Source organism: Aulostomus chinensis, chromosome 2 (genome assembly GCF_037954235.1).
Source record: "Aulostomus chinensis isolate RoL2024-O1b breed Wild chromosome 2, RoL_Achi_v1.0, whole genome shotgun sequence".
Classification (NCBI taxonomy): Eukaryota; Metazoa; Chordata; class Actinopteri; order Syngnathiformes; family Aulostomidae; genus Aulostomus; species Aulostomus chinensis.
The window spans coordinates 9,267,664-9,289,243 of NC_141321.1; the positions used below are offsets into that span (position 1 = coordinate 9,267,664).

At 42.9% G+C, this 21,580-nt stretch overlaps 2 protein-coding genes across 7 annotated transcripts in view; one reads left to right on the forward strand and one right to left on the reverse strand.

Moving 5' to 3' along the window:
• The first annotated feature begins 668 nt into the window (after nucleotides 1-668).
• On the forward strand, nucleotides 669-6,068 carry anp32a (acidic (leucine-rich) nuclear phosphoprotein 32 family, member A). Of its 2 annotated transcripts, none has more exons than XM_086226508.1 (7): nucleotides 669-856; nucleotides 3,130-3,279; nucleotides 3,392-3,514; nucleotides 3,608-3,806; nucleotides 3,903-4,018; nucleotides 4,586-4,640; nucleotides 4,749-6,068. In XM_086226508.1, exons 1-7 carry the CDS (start codon nucleotides 803-805, stop codon nucleotides 4,814-4,816), a joined length of 765 nt encoding a protein of 254 aa, XP_086082634.1. In that variant the 5' UTR covers nucleotides 669-802; the 3' UTR covers nucleotides 4,817-6,068. The 2 variants fall into 2 exon arrangements, with proteins under 2 accessions (XP_086082634.1, XP_086082626.1); XM_086226500.1 differs by lacking the exon at nucleotides 669-856 and adding an exon at nucleotides 930-1,072.
• coro2ba (coronin, actin binding protein, 2Ba) overlaps nucleotides 5,188-21,580 on the reverse strand; it is a 40,436-nt gene continuing 24,043 nt past the window's right edge. For 3 of the 5 annotated variants that reach the window (XM_086226478.1, XM_086226471.1, XM_086226486.1), the window contains exons 3-12: nucleotides 16,393-16,509; nucleotides 14,889-15,038; nucleotides 14,122-14,286; nucleotides 12,829-12,945; nucleotides 12,631-12,735; nucleotides 11,905-12,001; nucleotides 11,515-11,627; nucleotides 11,193-11,283; nucleotides 10,464-10,603; nucleotides 5,188-9,396 (exon numbers count right to left, since the gene is read on the reverse strand). In XM_086226478.1, coding sequence (XP_086082604.1) covers nucleotides 9,262-9,396; nucleotides 10,464-10,603; nucleotides 11,193-11,283; nucleotides 11,515-11,627; nucleotides 11,905-12,001; nucleotides 12,631-12,735; nucleotides 12,829-12,945; nucleotides 14,122-14,286; nucleotides 14,889-15,038; nucleotides 16,393-16,509 — 1,230 coding nt within the window. In that variant the 3' untranslated portion in view covers nucleotides 5,188-9,261. The remainder of the gene's footprint in view (nucleotides 9,397-10,463; nucleotides 10,604-11,192; nucleotides 11,284-11,514; nucleotides 11,628-11,904; nucleotides 12,002-12,630; nucleotides 12,736-12,828; nucleotides 12,946-14,121; nucleotides 14,287-14,888; nucleotides 15,039-16,392; nucleotides 16,510-21,580) is intronic. The other 2 variants (XM_086226454.1, XM_086226462.1) reach the window with 1 other exon arrangement.

The following is a 21,580-nucleotide window of genomic DNA, read 5'->3' on the forward strand; positions in this document are numbered from 1 at the left end:
TCCTGACAAATTTCACCTGAGTTTAGGATCGAGTGTAGTTTCCCCAACAAGTTTTTTTTTTTATTAAGAAAATACCTCAGCACAAGTAAAAAAAAAAAAAAACTGATAGCAATACTTTCACTTGCAGTGGAGTAATGTTGCACAGGGGATATTCATACTTTGACTAAAATACTACAGTTGTGTACTTTGTCCACAGGATAAAAATAAAAATTAAAAAAAACAAACGTACTACTAGGTCATCGATTAAACTACAGATATTTGGGGAGAAAACTGATTGTAACAAAGTACATCTATTTAATTGCTGCTCCACCAATGTTTTTTTTTTATAAATCTTTTTTATGAATAAGTTACATTTATATTTACCCCCCCCCCCAAAAAAATATTTTAGTGTGCTGTGTTGAGAGTTTTCCAGGTATTTAATGTATGTATGATGTATTAGAATAGACAATATTTCAAGAGGGGCTCGAGTTGCATTTATGTTTAATTGGAAAACACATCATCTATCCATGTATCAGAGTAAAATATTTCATTCTCCATGAAAACTTCAAACAACCAAACCCCCGACAACAAAACCCCACCCAGTTTTATAGGGGCGCTCTGATTGGCTGGCGTGTCTGTAAATCCGTTCCCTCTTTATTTGGCGTCTCTGATTGGTCGGCGGTGACGACAATCCTGGAACGTTCTCCCGCCCACCGAGCGGATCAAGTTTGAATGAACAGCAGCAGTCTGCTCTGGAGGTGCTAGTTGCATTTGTGGTAATTATTAAAAGTGTGTTTTCTCCTCGAGGCTGCGCGGATCCAGGATGGACATGAAGAAAAGAATTCACCTAGAGTTGCGGAACCGCACTCCGTCAGATGTAAGTCCGCGTCTCTCTGGTCATGTGTCATTCTCAGCTAATGGAGAATCTTTGGTGTGGTGTCTTGGCGTGGGGATACAAAGTTTCTTGCAAGTCAAAAAGATGTTGGAGACGTCGGTTGCTCGGCGAACGTGTTTACGGCTGGCGGACGCTGCGGGGACGAGGCTTCAACTTTTGTGCGGCTGGAAACTCGCGGTCGGAGGATGCAGCACAGCGGTATAAACAAGGCAAAGCGCGACCAGGAGCCATATTTGTAACTTTTGATCTACGAACGCGCCCCGTTCCGTTTAAACCCCCCCGTGTTATTGTTATTTACCCACCGCTCGGTGGCCATCTGCACGCTTTGATTGCGAACCGAATTCGAACGCGTCGTTTTTAAGCCATGTTCTCGGCGCGTGAAGGATGCGGGTACTCAAAGTAATGAAATTATCAATGATGCATGGAGCCTCGGACAGCCGCTTCCCGACCAGTCCCTACAGCCACTCGAACTACTCCGCCGAGTCCGTCCTCGATGCAGCCCGGCCAGTGGAGCATCCACGCCGGAGCCTGCAGCCCGAGCCAGTGCGCACAGATGGCCGACAGAACGCGCCGCGAGCCCGGACCGTTACTCGCCTCCAGCCTGGGCGAAAACACGGAGACACAAGGACACCCACGTCATTAACAACTGTTATTTAATTTGTCCACTCGAGGCTTTCTGTCGGGTTCCACTCGCGCTCCCCGGCTCCGACAAAAACAAATACTCGCGCCGCGTTGTTGTCTAGTTTTCCAGAACTAGGACAAGCCGCCATTTTACCCAGAAACAAAGGCAATTCGAAACGCGCCGAGCATCGCTTTTATTCGACACAAACGACGGACGATTCCTCGTACCTTCTCAAAAATAGACGCATATACACGCCATCAATCCGATCGGCAACTGTTTGGCGCAAGCAACAATGAAAGGTTTGCCTGGCAGCGATCTAATCGGCTTTAGCGGCCCCTCCTACTCACAAATGACCCTGTGCACGACTCGTAGGCTGTTTGGCTCCCACTGGTTTGGACTAATGTGCATCTGCGCCGCTTCCACTCACATACGCGCGTCTCCCGCTACACTGGAACGCACTTAAATACCGCATGTGTTCCCCCGCAGAAGGTAGTCAGATGTGGTATTTACGCGCTGGTTCGAGGAGCCGGCGCATCGCGATAGCTAGAGCCGCCGCGTGCGGAATATTGATGTACAGTTACAGTGTTTGTTACAGTTGAGTCCTCAACGCTGATTGGCTGAGTCACCATCAAGGCCGCAGGAGGAACGTCCGTTATCAGCGCACCTGTGACCTCATGCCTCGCTCTCCAGTCTCGTAACCCTGTCCGGTCGCCACCATCCGGCTCTTGAACGTCTTTGTCTCCTTCCACCGCTGCTCATTGTTTTCGCGAGGGTTCGTCAGGCAGCAGTGTCTTGGTGTCTCCCACCAGCGTGGCGAGTCTGAATCAGAGCTGCGGGGCCGAATCGTGCTCGCAGATGTGATCAAAGAATAAAGAATTACAGGCTTAATTACAACAAATCTAAAACAATAAAAAAAACGCTCAGGAAATCAACGTTTATGTAGTTTTCTTCACTGTGAGTTTCAAAAAGTACTCCTTTAAATATGTCGGATGTCTCATAACTAGGATTTCATAATATGATCACGTGACACTTTGTTCGAGGCTCCAATAAGAAAACACAAAGAGGTAGAGAGGCAGTGAGCTCTGAGTCTGTGTTTGAGTTGGACTTGCTGCTCTAGAATCTTTCCAAGCTCAGAAGAAACACATTCTTTGTTGTTGTGCAAGGTAGAAATATGGCAGTACCCCCCCCCCCCCCAGAGAGAGTGTTTACTGATATATATGTTTTTCATATCATTTTAATTAGGGCTGCATGATTAATTGAAAATGCAAAGTAGCCCACTGCAGTTTTCAAATCCCAGGAAGCTGCAATATTTGTGGAAACACGTTAATCAAGTGCAGCTGGGATCGTCGAGGATTTTTCTTTGATACTGATGTCCTGACAGAAATCCCACCTTTATCACTTGAATGAGAAAAATAATAGGAAAATGGACAAGTCGTCGCACAACTGCAGTATCAGTCAGAATGGTCACTATTGGATGTTTTTTTCCCCTAGAAGTCCCGCGGCTCTGATTTTAGTCATGTCACCACGAGTCAACGCGTCTACAGCTAGTCTGTGCCTCTGGTGCTCTACGTTCAAGGTTTCCAGGTGTGGAGGTTGGCTGCCACTCACCAGATGCTCTCTTTGTGCCCTGCAGGTCAAAGAACTCGTGCTAGACAACTGTCGCTCGAACGAAGGAAAGATCGAGGGTCTAACGGACGAGTTTGAGGAGCTGGAATTTCTAAGCACAATCAACGTCGGGCTGACGACGGTTGCTCACTTGCCGAAGCTAAAGAAACTCAAAAAGGTCTGTTTTTGTTTTATTAAAACTAAAAAATCAAATGAACAGAACAGATTTTTGATTTGGGGCCGTCGTGTGTATCTTCTGATATCGTTTTGTCCCGGTCAATGTCCCGCAGCTTGAACTCAGCGACAACAGGATCTCAGGTGGGTTGGAAGTGCTGGCAGAGAAGTGCCCCAACCTCACACATCTCAACCTCAGCGGCAACAAGATTAAAGACCTCAGCACAATAGAACCGTTGGTAAGCAAAGACTGCAGTCACACGCGGAAAAGTACCACGCGGCAGCCGGCTGTGTTGCAACGCTCATATTCGTGAAACTTGTCTTTTTAACAGAAAGAATTGGGGACCCTGAAAAGCCTAGATCTGTTTAACTGTGAAGTGACAAACCTGAACGAGTACAGAGACAACGTGTTCAAGCTACTACCCCAGCTCACGTACCTGGACGGCTACGACAAAGACGACAAAGAGGCGCCCGACTCCGACGCGGAGGTGTACGCAGAAGGATTCGATGATGATGAGGAAGATGAAGACGGTAAGACGGGGCGAAGCGCTCTGCGTGTAAAACTGTGTTCATTCCTAGCGTCACGGGTGTTAGCGTGTTTGGCTAACACCGAGTGGCTTTACCCAGATGTCGATGAAGAGGAGTACGATGACGATGCAGCGCCAGGAGATGAGGAGGAGGAAGAGGGAGAGGAGGATGAAGAGGAGAACGAAGAAGAGGAGGAGGAGGACCTCAGCGGAGAGGTGAGAGTGTGTGGAACCTGGAATGATGACGTTTATTAATTTCTTCATTGAAGCACAGGAAACCAGCTCTTCTGCGCGGCTCTAAAACTGGAACCTAACAGGAAGTCGTGCTGTGACCTCCCCGGCGACTACGGTTTTGGAGCGGTGAACAAAAATGTCTTGTTGTGTCACGTTAGTCGGACAGAGTCAGTTCATATTGTACACCGGAACCATTAAATCCCAGCGTGTCCAGGAATGGAGGCTCTGGTTTGGAGGGCGATGGTCAAAGTTAGAACAACAACCTCTGGCTGTGGTCATGGTTTACTAACCGGAGCCAGGTCATACAACAGTGATGACATCATCTCTGCTGGGTTTGTAGCGTACACTTGGTTAACCCTTATTACATCATTTTAACACTCAGAAATCCGACCAGGGCTTACTATCAGCGATGGGCGAGATCAGGCTTAGGAATCTTGAAGGGAAACCATTTCCGCCTCACAAGCCTCAGTCTTAACGCACTTGAACTTGTCAGTTTTCACAGATGAATTTCCAATTTTTTAAAGATTTTATTTCTCCTCTTTAACGAAGGAGGAAGAAGAGGAAGATCTGAATGACAGGGAGGTTGATGAAGAGGAGGAGGAAGGTGAGTAAACAGAATCTGGAGAAACGATTTGAAAGAAGAAGCCCGGCAAGGGGAAAAAAAAAACAACCAAGCGATCTTTTGGTCTTACGTGTGATTCTTGCCCTGCAGAGGAGGAGCGAGGTCAGAAGAGAAAAAGGGAACTGGATGAAGAAGGGGAGGATGACGATGACGATTGAGCGTCCTTTTGTGAACTGTTTTTAACTTGTACCTCCCAGTCACTTCCTGATAGCCTGATGTACCCCCATCCCCTCCCCCCCGTCCCCTCCCCCGTTTCATATTGCAGTAGGAGTGTTTTTTTGTTATGGGCCAGTCGGAGGGGGTTCGTCCGGAGAAATTAGGTCAATTTGTGTACCTTTGATGCCACCGTGTTCCAGTCTTTACGGTCCACTTTTAAGTACTTTGTGGACACAAATTTTGTAATATAAAATGATGGCAAAGATGAACCTTTTACATTTTTGTTTTTTTTTTCTCCTTTTTTTTGGTTTGTTTTCTCACTTGTTTGTGTAAAACCAGTTTCTGATGACTTCTGTATTTTAAGACCCCACCACTATCAAAAGGAAAAAAACAAACAAAATGAAACAAAAACAAAACACAAAAAAAAAGTGCATGTCTAATACATTTTAAAGTCAACTACTGGATTTCATGTATGGCTGTGTCCTTTCTTGTCTTAAACTTATTTTTGCATTGTACTTATTTTCCCCTCTAAAATCTTAAGTTCCGTGTTCGTAGTGTCACCGGTAAGCCAATACTCCCTGCTGTCCTGGTGTGAAAAATCTGTCAGTGTGACCCTCCCAGGGCATATTTTTAAATCATAGCAAAAAAAAAAGAAAAAAAAAAGAAAAAAAAAGAAATGTCTGCCCTTGTCAAAGCTGCTCCTCCTCTCTTTAAACCTTTCAGCTTTGATAGTTCGGAAATTACGTGTTCTTGTAAATAATGACCAAATCTATTTTTTTGTATTCTCTTTGATGACGGCAGACATTGAACAGACAACTGAGGGAAAACTATGAATTGTAATAAGATATTAAATATGTATGCTGCTATATCTCAAATACGCAGTGTGAAATTTCTTGAATTTGAACATAACTTTGTATGCATAATCTTTCCATAACATCAGAATTCACTCTCACTTTTCCATTATTCTTTTTTGTGACACGCAGGTGGAAATGTTTGAATTTGTGGTGGTAGTGTAGAGAAGTTCTTGATCTAAGTGGAGGTTACAACTGCAATTAGGTGCATTGTATTGTTTGGAAGTGTAAACTCTGGAAAACTGTCAGTTATTTTGACTTTATTGTCACTATTATACATAACGGTCAAATTGGCCTACCTCAGTGATTTTCACTATTATGTTAAATCCACTGTTCTCAGCCAAATTCTCTTCTTTTTTTCCTTCCCATTCACTTCAATAAATCCCTTTTATATATGTTTGGAGGTTTGTGGTCCTTGTGCAGTAACGTGGTCTAGTCAGAAGGTGTACACACAAATCCAGTTGGAAGTTCTCACGTGATCCTCTTATTTAGGGTTTATTGTTGCAGCAGATATAAAACTGATCAGTCCTGTAAGGGCTGTAGTCTGCCTCTGGAGCTACAGCACAGCCAAACCAGCTTGAAGCTCAAACTTGCTTCCTCCAATCAAGAGCATTTGCTTTGGAGTTTTTCAGGGTGAAATTACCTGAAGAGCTCGACTCAACGCGTCCCACTGAAACGCCACTTGCGCATTCACCTGCTATTGCTTTCAATGTGACCTTTAATTGTTCCTGACATGATCATGTTTTCCTAGCTAGGGCTAGCATCTCTTGTCTTGAATACCATTGCGTACCACAAGGCCTGAAGCACGTGTGCACCAATAGAGGTCTGCAGGCTTTTTTAAAGGCCAGCTAAGAAGCTAGCGGCGCTGTGGGTTCCCTCAACCAAAAGCCAGTGGGACTTTTGCAATGGAATTTTGATCATTTGTGTCACACAAGAGGTTATGACACTCCCGCATTTGGTTCATCAAGATAATCTCTGTGGGTGAACACCACTTTATGATTACTGAAGTGTAAATACAATAGAGGTACAAGGCTAAGCTATGACCATAGCCGTAGCCATAGCCAGCTTCACACTCTCTCTGTTTTCAACCTGACAATTAATGTTGGCAACAGCAGTCTTGTTTATCCACTTGTTAGTTTTCAAGACGTCAATGCTATGAAATTTGTGAGCCTGGTAACTGTTAATGTATTTCATTCAGGAGAAACAAAGGCATGTCGTAAAAGCTCAGCTAGCATTAACCACAGCCATTATTTCTGGCATTTAACCTAAAACCCATTTTAAAAAAATCCCACGATAAGAGATGAGGGAACCGGACGTTCAACGATGCTAGCTCACTACGAGGCTTCAGGACTGGTGGAGTCTGCACTTTGGGGGACAAAGGCATTCTGCCATCACCTGACAGATCCAAGCTGCAGAGAAAGGGAAGAAGAATTTGATTCTTTTGTTTCTCTGATGGCAGAATCTGCAATGGACTCATTGGTTGTCTTCAGAATCATGCGCGAACGCATGTATAAAAAATACTCAAATCTCGCACATTGTCACCTTCTCAAAATAATTGTCAAAGTTATTTTTTGGCTAATTTTTTTTTTTTTTTTTTTTTTGCTGCCTAAATCAACTCCTTATGATGTTTTGTCCCCAGTTTTTTTTTGTGTTTTCTGAAAAACTTGAGAAAAAAATTACGTCGGTGATTATTTCAAGAAGGCAACGACATTATGTTCCGTTAACTCAGCTAAAGATTTGCACGTTTGCCATTTCCTGTAAAGTATACAGCAGAATGCAGGAGGGTCAACAATCCTACCATCTAGAATGTACATACATCAACAAAAACGCAAATCTGGTTTGTTGTGTTATTCCCCGTCAAGGGTTTCATGTTGTTGTTGTTTTTTACTGTGGCTAGTGAGATAAATCTGTCATAAACCGCTAAGCAGTTGTTATCTGTACAAACTGACCACATATTAGGACTGTGTTTAGCCTGAAATGTCTACTCTACACTGAAAAGTTCACCTTCGAAGTCTGTCATTGCACTTTTTGGAGAGACACAGTGCAGACTGAGGCTTCAGTCACTTACTTTCGACTTACTAAAGGCACATATTTTACTCTCGCTCTTCACGATCCTTGCCTAAGACTCTTCACTTTCCTAATCCACCAAGAGCTGATCAGTTTTAAGAAAATATGGTTGGGCCTCGATGAAAAAACACATAAAATGTTTGTAGTGTAACTGCAGCTGACTGACATGTGACAATTAATTCACCATTTCTCTTCATAATGCAGAATTATTGAAAAAAACAAACATGAAGGCATCTAAATAACAAGTTAGCGTACATCAATGGATGTGTCGGTGGAGGAGTAGGAGTAGAGGCAGATAGCCTGCAAGTCTCTAGAACAAAATTACAGATCTACAGAGAAACATGACTTAGCAGTAGTGATATACTTAGTTTAAATGTAAGAGAGTGGTAAATACTACAGTTTTTGTCGCTATTAGGAATAGGCAAGAATATATACAGTATATACCTTGTCTGAAGTTGTTGTTTCATTCAAAACCGTTTTAGGTCCAATTTCACAACAATCTTGCATCAAGTCAAACTGAAACCTTCAGCACAGCCAAGCATCACAATCATTGCTTGCTCAGCCACATCATCATCATCATCAAAAAAAAAAAAAAAGAATATATGTTATTAGTTAAAAAGATGACAAATAAATAGAAGCAAATATACATAACCCCATCATAAAAATGAGCCCTAAACCCAATAACAGCCAACAAAGTTTCCCTTAAGACTCTGGAACGCGGGCCCAGCGAGTCCATCTGATCCATGTCTCCCCTGCTGCTCTTTCTCTGTTTAAACAGGGAATAAAAACACCTACAGAGCGTGAGCCGCTCGTTCTCCTTGGAAACAAAGACTGCATTTGCGTCGCTACGTCTCAGCGTTTAAATTTATAGCCAACATTTGAAGGTGAGGAGAGAAGTTACAGGCTTAGCAGCTCAGGGAAGCGCATCATCCATGTCTGCAAAAGCTCCTCTCGTCTGTCAACTACTTCACATGTCAGCCATTTTGAGACGATGCTGCAGCTCACTGCAAACGGCAGCAGGATTTTAAGGCCTTGGGGAAGAAAAATAGGAGCCAGTGATAGTCTTTTTATCCTCCAATCTGGACTCGGTACAAAACACACAGAAGGTAGCGCTGCTGAAGATGATGGTTTGGTCAGTATTGGAGGACGAATGTGGTTGTGAGGCATTGCCACAAGGGTGACAGGGTAGGCATAGTGGCTGAGACTGAGACAAGAATCTAGGAGGTCTAACTGAGAATTATTCATCATAACACTTTTATAATAACATAAATAATACCAAAATTGTTTTGATCGCAAACTTTCCCTATCAGCAATTTAATGTTGAGGTGGCAATCCAAGAATTCCCTCATCATGTGTCATTCTTACATATTCCAGGAATTAAAACGTTACCCAACAGTAATCATAGAATTGTGTGCGCTATGTGGGGCAGGAGGTTATGATATTGTGAGATATATCAAAAAAATGGGGAAGGGCTCAGAAGCTTGTTGGAGGTCAGAATTGGAGGCAAAGCAAAGCAGCTTTGTCCGAGGTCAGACGTTGTTGGGGCTAACGTTCTTCAGGTTGTTGAGTTCAAGCTCCAATTGGCGTATTCGCACGTCCTTGGTGGTCAACTCCTCCTTCAGCCGCCGCAGTTCATCCTGCTGCCGGAAGAACATCCGCAGGAGCTACATAAAGACACACAAAATTAAATCCAGGAATAGGCAGGAAACAATTATCCTGGGACCTATGTGGAAAATGTGCTGAAGGAATACAGAGAGGAACTAATTTGTGGTCATTACATATAAGTTTGCATTCTAGCACCTCACAACAAGAGCTCATTTATGAAAACAAAAATCTGTTGGTAGATAAAATGATCTTCCCTGGAGACACGTCAGTACCACAGAGCTCCACCAAGGTGAACCAAACCTAATGTGAAACACGCAGCGATGGGCGAGCCTTCAGCCCCACCCTGAGGGTGAGTAAGACGGGGTGATTCGATTGGGGTTTTGCATCAAAAAGCAGACTAACGCTGCACTGTGGTGCAAATATCACTTCATACATCCAGCAGGTGGCGCTAGAGAACACACTATATACATTATGTTGAGGCACATAAGGGGATGAAAGCACGGTCATATTTATGTATACCAGACAATGTTTGTTTCTTCAGGGCACCTTCCTGTAACCAATAGGAGGCACTGTGACTTGAGGTCAGTTAGCAGGTGTCCTCAGGCTTGACCCTCTTCAAACATGTGAGGTGTGGTAAAGATCCGATCATGCTGAGTCCAGCTGCTATCACTTCCTGTTCTACGGTGAAATATCAGAATTGCCGCCTCACAACAGCAACCATTTAACCATTTACTGAATGCTCACAGTAACCGAGTCACCAAGTTCTCAAGTTCATTCTGACTAAATATGAAATGGATTTTGGTGACCCACTAGGAGGAGCACGTCCAAAACTCTGCTCCCGGTTGGCGCTATGATTAATCTGTCCCACATCTTCTTTGGCCTATTTGTGGAGAAATATTTTTCTTGATGCTTTACCTGTCTGAGAACAGGGCTGTATCACCCTCATCAACCCCACTCGCCTCCTCCTCAGAATCCGTTTGAGCTGTCACAGTAGTTAAAACTTAGTGGTGATAATCCAACTGATTAAAACTCTTTGAAAATATTTACTAAAACTAGTTTTAACTGAGTAGAAGCAGCTGGAGTAAGAGAAACGGTTCTGGATGTGTGTCGTGCTGCGCTCTGGTACCTCGTTCTCCGTCCTGGGTGGTACGTTCTCCAGCAGGTCGATGCCATTCACAACCACACTCTTCTTTTCCTTCACCGGTGCCTTGAACACTAACTTGTTTGGCCGGTGGTATCCGTCCTTCAGGGACATCAAGACTGGGTCTGTCAGCCCAAGACAAGCAAAAAACACTCCTGAGCGCCAACATAAATTAGGTGGCCACTAAACTAAATGTCGGTTGGTTTATTATGTTCGGAGGAACTAAGTAATTTCATGGATTTTGGACTTTCGTGGAGGTTGAAATACGTTTCAGCAGATCATTGGTTTTAGAATAGAATGAAGAATCCAGATGATGAAATACTTTGTTTCATTTAAAAGAACACCTCCACATTTTGTTCACCGCTGTTTCTGCGACATTTTTTTGCGGATGATATTGTAATTTTGCAGGAGAAAGGAGGAGTTTGCGCCATTTTCACGACATTACAAACCAATGTGTCGTATTAAAAGACTGAACAACAAGATTCAGTGATGGAAGGTTTTATTGTCTTATTACCTCAGTGTTTAACGCAAACCTCTTTATGCTAAATTAATGTCCACGTCATCTTAACACAATAAGCCTACTGGCACTTATTTATGTAGATGAATGCATGAAAACTAGCCGACGAGTGATTATTGTCTTTATTTTCCTGACATGGTTTAATATGGCAGCTGCTGAAGTGTGGCTTCACTCTGGTGTAGGGTGTGGAGGTTTACCTCGGTCAATCCCACTCAGCCACTCACTGGCGGACAGCGCAGGTTCAGTTCCCGCTGTCATGGGGTAGATGTCCTCCTGGTACGTGTCTGACTGTAAATCAAGAAACACCACTCACTTTCACAAATATATTCTCTGACAGCTTGATTGGGTTTGCCGGTGATATGCAGGAATTTATCTGAGGTTTGAGGAAGTGAAGCACTTTCCTTGTTTCTCAGTCAAACTAATAAGTGGTGTTTGGTTGATGAGAACCTGAGCTGCTCTTGTATGTAACATTACACAGTAGGAAGACTCAGGTTAGTCCAGTGTTTGACTCTCACTGACCCTCCTAGGCACAATCATTGAAACAGGCTCAATCAAGCCCTTCAGGGTGACCAGCTTGTAGAAGCGGAACACCTCGCAGGCCCCCACATCCAGCCCGTGCTTCGGCATCACACCTGCACACAAGAACAGAGGATATGTTGGGGAAGCATTTCCAAAGACTTGGGGTCACCTACATGATCAAATCAGCAGCGTCACTGCAACGTGCAACTACATCGAGGTATAATTTCAGTCTATCTGGTCCCTTTTATTCTCTTATCCTTTCAGCTCTTATACAGCAGTGTCTTGCAGAACCCATCCCACACTGACTCCCTCCCCTTGTCCCATATAGGCTGCTGATCAGGGGGGAAGGGGGAGGGGAGACAATATTTTACCGATCAACAGATGACTTACCAAGGCCTTTCTGTGGTGCTGGGGACCTGAACTCCATGAGATACTGGATGAACGGCTTCTCAGTGGTAATCTCAAAGTAACGGATGTTGCCATCTCCCTGCCAAGATACCAGGAAGGGGAAACTAAGTTAGTATTTACTGTTCCTGAATTCTCTCAATATTTAACATCCGATGGGACAGCATGGCTCAGAGGTCGAGTGGCCGTCTAGCAACTGAAGGGTCGCTGGTTCGATCCCCACTTCCCCCAGTGACCATGTCCAAGTATCCTTGAGCAAGATACTGAACTCCTAATTGCTCCTGATGGCCCTGTGACGGACTGGTGACCCGTCCAGGGTGAACCCCGCCTCTCGGCCAACGTCAATTGTCATATTGTGTTTTATTTGTGTGCATATTTTATTCTTTTATATTGCGTCATTTTCTTCCTGGCTCTGAACCGTATCCATCTTATATTCAGTGTATTTGCATCCCATCTAAATTCTCTACAGGTGATTTATTTTCTATGTTGGTACTTCCATATCTCAATAAGTTTTTAAGAACTTCTATATTTGTGTATTGACAAGTTGAAGTTCTGTATTTGTGTTCTGCTTCCCATCATTTTCTCATTGTTTCAATGCAGGCTTGGCGCAGTAGTGGTCGTAGTAATAGTAGTGTCTTAATCTTCAAGGGTAGCGCTTCAAGTACGATGTGAACAATATAGTATTTTATGAGGTGTACTGGCAGCACTGACCTTCCCCGCCAGGTACAACATGTGTGTGTCAGCATCATAGAAGGGAAACAGGAGTCCCGAGAGGCCGTCTATGTCCTCCTCCGCCATTGGCATAGACAAATCCTCCTAGAAGGAGCAACACATGGAGTTCAACACTCACACATGCTCTGCCCACTCTGGAGCTCACACGTGATGAGCCAGATGGATGTGCTGTCAGACCTGATCCCAGAGAGCGATCTGCCGTGTGTTCCAACGGGAAACCCCTGTGGTGAGCAGCCGCTTCATGTTGCCCAGGAAAACCACCCGGTTCACACGGTGGTTCTTACAGCTGGCTTGCTGGTGGAGCAGCAGACAAAGACAGAGTGAGGCTTTAATGCTGCAGGTTGCTGCTGAGAAGGCGCATGTAAAAAAAGGATATGCAATGTATATTATGTACGTTATTACTGAGGAGCTGCACGTCACGTCCGACTGGGATGGATCCCCAAGGTGACTCTACTTGGCACAGGGCACATACTGTAGTGTGATTTGGGTTGAATCTTTCAGAGTGGATCTTTCAGAGTGAAAGTGTGTCTGTGTACATGTCCCGGTCCTCTCCCCACGGCCGGCTCTCATCGCCTGCTCTGGGTTCAGCAGGGTTTATGAACGTCATTATGTGTCTCTCTTGCGCCAAGAGACAGAATAGTTTCGCTAATCCAAAATGTTGATGGACTTCTAACCACTAATGTTAATAATTAAACACTGGCATTCAAAATGTGTTTCATTACAATTTAAAATTGTATTGATGTGAATCCAAAAATTAAGTTTGCAAATAAAGAAGCTTTTATTTCTTTTTTTTCCCCCACTGGTTGTCAAGCCTTGTTAGTTGGACTTCTGGACCTCTGTTAGCCAGTGTTTCTCAGAGTGGCTAGCAGGGGTGGGTTTGACGTTAATCAGCACATTATGTCCTACAGGTGAAATTCAGTTGGAAATTAAGAGTGAGCGAAAACTTTTTGCACTTGGAACCAAAGCATTTCTGTCAACCAATGCTGACTGACTGGACAAAGAAATACAAAAGGTAGGAGAAATGCAGTACATGGGTGACATCACAAAGTATTTTGAGCTCTAACATATGTCACCTGCAAACATTTTTATAAAGACATATATCTTTACAGAAAAGAGGCATCATTTAAACGTGAACTTGATGAGATGTGACCGTTAAGAACGTCACTCCACGGGCGTTCATTTCCTGCTAGAACTGGAATTAGCAACAAGAATCTATTACTTAGCACCACAAGCTTAAATGTGCAATGACTGACTTTCCAGTTCATTGGGGATGGAAGAAAATAACTGAAAAACATCGCAGCACAGAGGTCTTGACTACACAGGACAACGCATTATTCTGAATATCGGAAACAATGTGTGACATCAGACAATTCTAATTCTCTCGTGTATAGTAACTGGTCCACTGTGGTGACTGCGTGCTCGCTCCCGTGACAACCCCCCTAGCAGCAGCAGCAGCAGCCCCCCTCTGACCTGAAGCACTCTCCCGGAGCGTGGCTCAATGACACGTAGCTTCTTGTCTTTACAGCTGGTGGCCAGCAAGCTGCCGTCTGTGTTGAAGGACATGCTGAGGATGACGTCACTGTGGCAGTCGATCATTTTTACAGGCTCTCCGATCTCCAGGTTCCAGATCAGGATCTGACGCAGACAGGAAGGATGGTTCGGGCGGGGATGGTGAATGGCTGGACTCTGCTTATGTTGTATTGTATTTGAATAAAGAGGCACGCTGAGGGAAAGTGAGAACACTAGGACTGAGACTATTTATTTATTTTATTAATTAATAATGAGTGCGTGACTCTCAATCAATATCATTTATTAATTTCTATTTTCAGTTTAAATAATTACCACGTCTGTTGAGTTGGAATATTTTTTTTCTAATTAAGTTCAATGGCTTTTTTTGCTCCCAAATAACCTCGTGAAAATCCACTACAGAAAATAAATTGAATTAGTTCTTATATTTTTGAGGGTAAGTCAATTTTCACATTTCAGAGACTGGACAGTGTTTCGTGTTTATGTAAGTGCTCAATGACAGATTCTCAAAAGTGTTGTTTTACCTAAGAAAAACTGATCAACATAACAAAATAAGTTTATTTTTAGTGTTGTGATCGTTCTGCAACAGCATGAAGAGCACGTCTCTCCATTCTTTGGTCCGTGTTGTGAAAATCAAATGTTCATGTCCGTCCTTTAATTCAGCATATTACAATGTGAGCCGTGCTTTTATCTCGGTGCTGCTGTGGTACCTTGTAGTCGTAGCCAGCGCTGAAGAGGATGCCGCTGGTGGTGGGGTGCCACTCGATCAGACCCACCCGTCTGCTGTGACCGTACAGCTCCAGCACCGCCTCCGTCATGTTGCGCCTCAGACCGCCCTCTGGGATCTCCCATACCCGCACCTGTCACATTCACATGTGGGTTAATATGCAAATCTCATCATTTAGCATCCACATATCTGCAGGTATTTTATAGAACAGGACACCCGACTGTGTTTCTCTAAATTCTTAACGTGAGCAAACTGCAATCAGTATGATAAGATCCCTCTGATCAAGCACCAGCTATCAATGGAGCTCGTAGCATTAGGATTAGTCTGGATTACAGTTATGGCTGGAAGCTCCATGTTCACCCAGAGGAGATTATCCTCCAACAACTGAAAGTACCATAGAAGCTACCGAGCCTCTGCTGGGCTCAGTAGAGGAACGCAACAGGTGCGTATATCAAGAAAATGGCCAGCAGAGGTTTTAATACAGGTCATGTAACATGAGATTTAGATTAGTTATGACTGGGATTAGACATTGTGTGTAATGTCATTGATGTTATGGAACAGCGAGTGGATTTATATCTTCATATTTGTCATTTTCAGGCCACGGACCTAAAATTAGAATTATCGCCTTGATATTATCCGCTGCAGCTGCAGCTTACATCCATGTTGTCATCATATACTGGATTCAATGCAGACCGTAATTAAAGGTTTTAAGTGTCTTCTGGTGGAATGGAAAGAAATATTGTGTCATGCATAGTTACAGCGAATCATTTTGATGAGGAGTATTTCGTCTGCAGAAGGCAGCGTCAGTCACAAAACCTGCCAGTGGCTGAAAGGGGGAGTTGCATGTCCTTGCTGTTACTGAGGGAGGTGAAAAGGGGGACGGCTTCCAATCAATAACTGGCCTCACAACACCAAAGGTCTCTTCATAAAGGGACAGACCCGATAGGTCTTCCTGAGGAGACTCCCGCACATCCTCCATTAGCTCCTTGTATAATAGTGATCTCACATTTTTTTATTCAAAAAATAAATTAGAAAAACATGCTTGGACTTTGTGTGAAATCTTTTTTTTAGGGCCAAAAATTACTTGCCAGCAAAATTGAATCAGTTCATTCTTGGTTGACAGTTTTAAGGCGTTACTGAGACTGAATGAAAATGGGAGAGACGGATGGACAGAGGAGGACGTTGTGCTTCTGGTAACAGCTGTCACCTGCAGGGAGGAACAAGGACCAGAGCAGCTGGCAGCCAGAGTCAAATCAAACGCTTGTGTCCAGCGAATGAGTTACCAACAAGGCAACAAAGAAGTTCCAGTGGTTGTCAACGTAAGCAGGCATTACAACTCCTTCATGCACCGTCACTCTAACACCATGTTGTTGGTTGTAGTTTCATGAGAGCCTGAATCTCCAATAGTGATCAGCATCAAAATAGTTTCTCGGTTACAGGATTTTTTTTGCCTTCTCTAAGACATTAGGAAAGATGTGTTCACTTACCGAAGTGTCCTCAGAGCAGGAAGCTATGATGTTTTCAAAGAATGGGTTCCACTTGATGTCCAGTACGTTGCCTTGGTGACCGCACACTTTTGGGTAGTGAGAGTCCAGACGGCCCGACTGAAACGCACGGACAGACGAACACCGTTTTTAGATGAGATTTTACTTTTTAAAGACACACAGCACAGCACAATACAAGAATTGAAGGAATTAGAATAACATCTTACATTTACTGCACTGTATCTAATTACATAGAGACCATACCAAAGGCAACTTGATGAGCTGCTCCAAATGAGCTGACATTATTTGCTGGACTCAATAATTACCTGCATCACATCAAATCCCATTTTTATTGGTATTATTGGCTTTAATTACTTGTGAACATGTATGTGAGCAAAAAGACCATGACATCATAGCAACGATCAGAAAATTAAATCCCTGTTAACTTGATCCTTGTAGAGCAGCACAAACCAGGATATAAAAATACTGCTCATGGATGTCTGAGGCTGAGGATTGTTATTGCAGTGACCCCAAGTGTCCACAGAGGGGTGCTGACTGTCAACAACAGGTGATGGAGCGCTCCTCATGTGGTGATGTCATGAATGTCTGATGTCACTTTAATCCACTGACCTCTTTTTTATGTCACCAGAGATTTATTCGGGATCGTCAGGTTGCACGCCAGTGTGTGTGCGTGTGTGTGTGTGTGTGTGTGTGCGCGCGCACACACGCGTGCACTGTCCTCTGTCAACCCTGGAGACTAACAAGCTATAATTTACATTAATGAACAACCTTTTAACTTAGCATCAGTATTTGAAATGAATGACAACCGGCTGCGTCTCAACTTTCATTCCTAAAAGGCAACTCAAAATTTCATACTTTATTTGACAAAAGTCAGACGAATTGTTGTAAGATTCCTGGTACAAGTAAAAGCAATATATTGCCACCAAAAATCAAATTCATGGTCAACAATGTTAGATATTAGAAATACCTAACACAACTGCCGCACAAGAAGTGAGTCCGAGACACAGTTTAGTGTTATCGTCTTCTTAAATACAGAGCATGCAAACACACACAAACAAATATTATAATCGCTGTATTACAGCAATTACAGTCTTTCAAGGCTTCACTAATAAGATCAGGGAAATCAGCCAAAACCAGGAGAAATAAATGTCTGCCAGAAACTGACACCAGCGAAGAGAAGACATCACGTTCATCGATACTGGAGGGGAGGAGACAGTGACGCAGGAGTTACTCCGCAAACATGTCTAAATGCACTGATTAACCCTGGACCGCCAAGGTCGGGTGATTCCCACCCACACGGTTCTTGTCATGTCATTTTCTATGGTCGCCCATGGTGCCTTTTTTACATTTTACGTGACATTGTATCAATTTGGCATACAGTGCACTTGAATATATTTTGATGAAAACTATCTTTTATCAGGAATATCATATCAGGTAAAATATGCCCAACATTAGTGATTGTGTTACTAATTTTAACCTTAGTGTTCTTGGGTTAATGTGGTGGAAAGTCGGATGTGATATTAATTCCCTGAAAACAAATGGTCACCTTAATAATTGCCTGTCTTTTTTTTTTTTTTTTTGCTTAAATCAACTCCTTATGAGGTTTTGTCTCCAGTTTTTTTGTGTTTTCTGAAAAACTTGAATAAAAAAATGACTTGGGGGGGTTTATTTTAAGGAGGCGACGAAATGTAACTTTGACACCACATTCATTTCATTCTCATTTGGAAATGACTGGGAGGTTTGAACATGGCCTCAAAACGTTAATAACACTGGATCCAAGGGACTCATTTTTAAATGGCACTAATTACCTACAAAGAAATAGAGTCTGTGGGGAACACCAGGGTTCCGAGGGTTCGTGAGGTACCACAAGGACATCAGAAATAATTAATGAAACAGGAAACGACTTGAAAGAGAAGGGCGGATGGCCAGAGGCTGCACACTGTGATTTCTACCAAATGGATCTGTAATGCCAATAAATCATTATTAATGAGTAATTACAGGGTTACTACTCTTTAAAAGGCGCTTTTGTGTGCAAAATACAGCCTGATTGATACAAAAAAAGTGCCAGATGAAAAACCCGTGCAGCAGCTGAACATCGCAGCGTGCTGAATCCAAGACAACACATCTTTTCTGAGCAGGTTATCAGTGGTATAGTCTCTCATAAGTGCAGCCCCTCCTTACTAGCAAGCATGACTCAGCAGGATTTTTTTTTTTTTTTGAGTTTAGTTGATATTCTGCGGCTGTGGTTCGTCACATGTTAATGCTGCCGCTGCTGGGTTTGACGTATGTTTGACCAAAACAGTAGCAGGTTGTTCCCAGTGAACACACAGCATGACAGAAATTAGCATGAGATACTGTAGCATCCATGTTTATGAATATGAGTATTGTGTGTAACGTGCTGGAAACCCCCTTTCTGCCATTAAAGTACATTAACAGCAAATCAGTCCATGGAGATGACTCTAGGCCAAATAACACCACACCAGACACAGTCCACTACACGCATTCCTGCGTCTGAGCTGGTGAAGAGGTGTGTGTGACCTCATGTGTCATTATATGTGGTCCTGCTTGCGTGCCAGGTGGCGCCAGCGGTCGTCCTTCCTCTAGTTAGCGCCGTTGTCTGGAGGTGGCCATATGGCTGTCTCGCTAGCAGTCAGTGCTAATGTGTCAGCCATGCTGCCACCTCACCAAACCACCAAATATCAGAAAACAGTTGTCGCGTTTGTTGAGCCGTTCACAAGTGGAGGGCTGCCTGCAATAAACAGCTTCTTCTCGACAGCTATGGATTGTGGTGAAAGTGTAACAGGTGACATCACTACCTATCTAATATTAACCCCTCCTCATCGATTGTGGCCTTTTGCGTTCCTCATCTGTAGCTTCACGCTGTGAGAGCTGCACACCCCCACATACCCCCTCTGCTCTTGTCTGACATCATCAGTGAAACCGCCAGAGCTTTAATGTCATGAAGTAAAGTAGCAAAGACAATTTCTGCGGCCTGCAACTACAGATTCTGATTCGTTGACGGGTGCATCGTCCCACCCAGGCTCTTCTCCTCTGAGCTGCTGAGTAATAAGTGCCATTACTGAAGTCAGCATCCGAGCAGAAGCCAGGAAATGTTCAGGTACCTCGATTCACAAGGAGATGAATCCAGTTATAGTGTTTACACAGGTAATTGATAATGTCATTACACAGCAGGGAAGAAAACATCGACAATACGATTATTTCAGCAGTGAGTCTGCTGTTTTTTATCCTGTAAAGTCGTGAATAGTTGAGAATGTGCTGAGCGTAAAGGTGGAGAGAGGATAGACAACTTATACACAAATGTTTTTGTATTTTACAAAACTCAAATTATACTCGGACAGCAAAAAAGAAACACCAATTCATTTTCCTGTACATGCTTGCTATTTACATTATTCCTCTCTCTGTGATAAAACACAGTACAGTACACAGTACTATGTATTTCAGTGTGCTGCTGGGAAAGTACTGTATGAGTTCCTAAACCAGCCAATGAGACCTGATTGTCTAGCAGCCTTTAGAGAGCAGCAGGGCTCCCACACTTTCCTTCAGTCAAACTCAGCCACTTTTTAAGCATATTCAAGGTACATTTACAATACAAAATCTATGACATCTCCAAATGTCAAAGCTCTCCGTTGCATACTGGGATGTACCACCAGGAATGTCATTGCTGGGAACTATAAAGAACTGTACCAGAGGAGCTCTTTGGGTCTGAATTCCTTTTTCATGAAAGGAATTAAAAAATGGAATTGACTGACAACTGAACTGAAAACACACATACAAACAAACTGTGCTTGAATGTGCATATGTGTATGTGGGTGTATGTATGTGTGTCTGTGTGTATGTATGTATGTATGTATGTATATTTGTGTATGTATGTGTGTATGTATGTTGGTGTGCGTATATACGTATGTGTGTATTTGTATTTATGTATGTATATCTGTATGTAGGTGTATGTATGTGTATATGTGTGTCTGTATGTATATTTGTGTATGTATGTTGGTGTGTGTATGTATCTATGTGTGTATTTGTATTTATGTATGTGTATCTGTATGTATGTATATTTGTGTATGTATGTTGGTGTGTGTATGTATCTATGTGTGTATTTGTATTTATGTATGTGTGTATGTATGTATATTTGTGTATATATGTCGGTGTGTGTATGTATCTATGTGTGTATTTGTATTTATGTACGTGTATCTGTATGTATGTGGGTGTATGTGTGTATGTATGTATGTGTGTATGTATGTATATTTGTGTATGTGTATGTATGTGTGTATGTTTGTATATTTGTGTATGTATGTTGTGTGCGTATGTATGTATGTGTGTATGTGTATCTGTATGTATGTGTGTATGTATGTGTGTGTGTATGTGTGTGTGTGTGTATGTGTGTGTAGTAGTCATAAGGTAATCTGATCATGTCTACAAGTGTACTAGAAAGTTTTCATCAGCTGTTTGAGAGTAGGTTCCATTCCTACGTCTCTGTTAAAGCCCTCTTAGGGACGGACATTGGAAAGTATGCGATGCACATTTTGTTAAATGTTGATAAATTTTCCATATGAATTTTCAAAAATTAGTGAATTAATGCCAGCAACAATCAAATCAAATCAAACATAATTGCTACAGTAACGTGAGACATAATTAAACACAGGAATGATCATCGTATACTTTTGACATAAAGTTTTAAGCTGTGCATTTTAAAATTTCAGCACCTGAACAGAGATCTGACCTAAATACAACTTTTCCACTATAAATGTAGCAAGAAACACTTAACACGCACTGATCTCAAATCAGTCTTCAGGTCAGATCTGAGCCCTCACAGGACCAGGTGTGTGTGGTCTATCACTGACCTGCTGTCACCCACAAACACCTAAACCTTCCCTAAAAGGTGGGTGTCGAACGCTGAAAGCAAACCACAAACAAGTATAAAAGCGTCACAGACCCAGAGTTTGATGATGAGAGTTTTGCAATTACAGTTTCATGCAGTTTCACTTTACTCAAAATCCAAGCTTTTGAAGAACGCACATTAATAGTCAAGCTTTTTCAAGGACTTCTAGCACCCATGAACCCCGACCTGAGCACAGAGCCTGGCGAGTGGTACTTTACTCTCTGATGCTGTGAGTGTCATAACCAGAGAACACAGCTTATAGCAGCTCGC

Excerpts from the sequence above, each read along its gene's own strand:
- anp32a (XM_086226500.1), top strand. The coding sequence starts at position 959 with ATGTTGGAGACGTCGGTTGCTCGGCGAACGTGTTTACGGCTGGCGGAC. Across the intron at positions 1,073-3,129 it reads TCGGAGGATGCAGCACAGCG|GTCAAAGAACTCGTGCTAGA; the intron begins GTATAAACAAGG and ends TGTGCCCTGCAG. Across the intron at positions 3,807-3,902 it reads TGATGAGGAAGATGAAGACG|ATGTCGATGAAGAGGAGTAC; the intron begins GTAAGACGGGGC and ends GGCTTTACCCAG.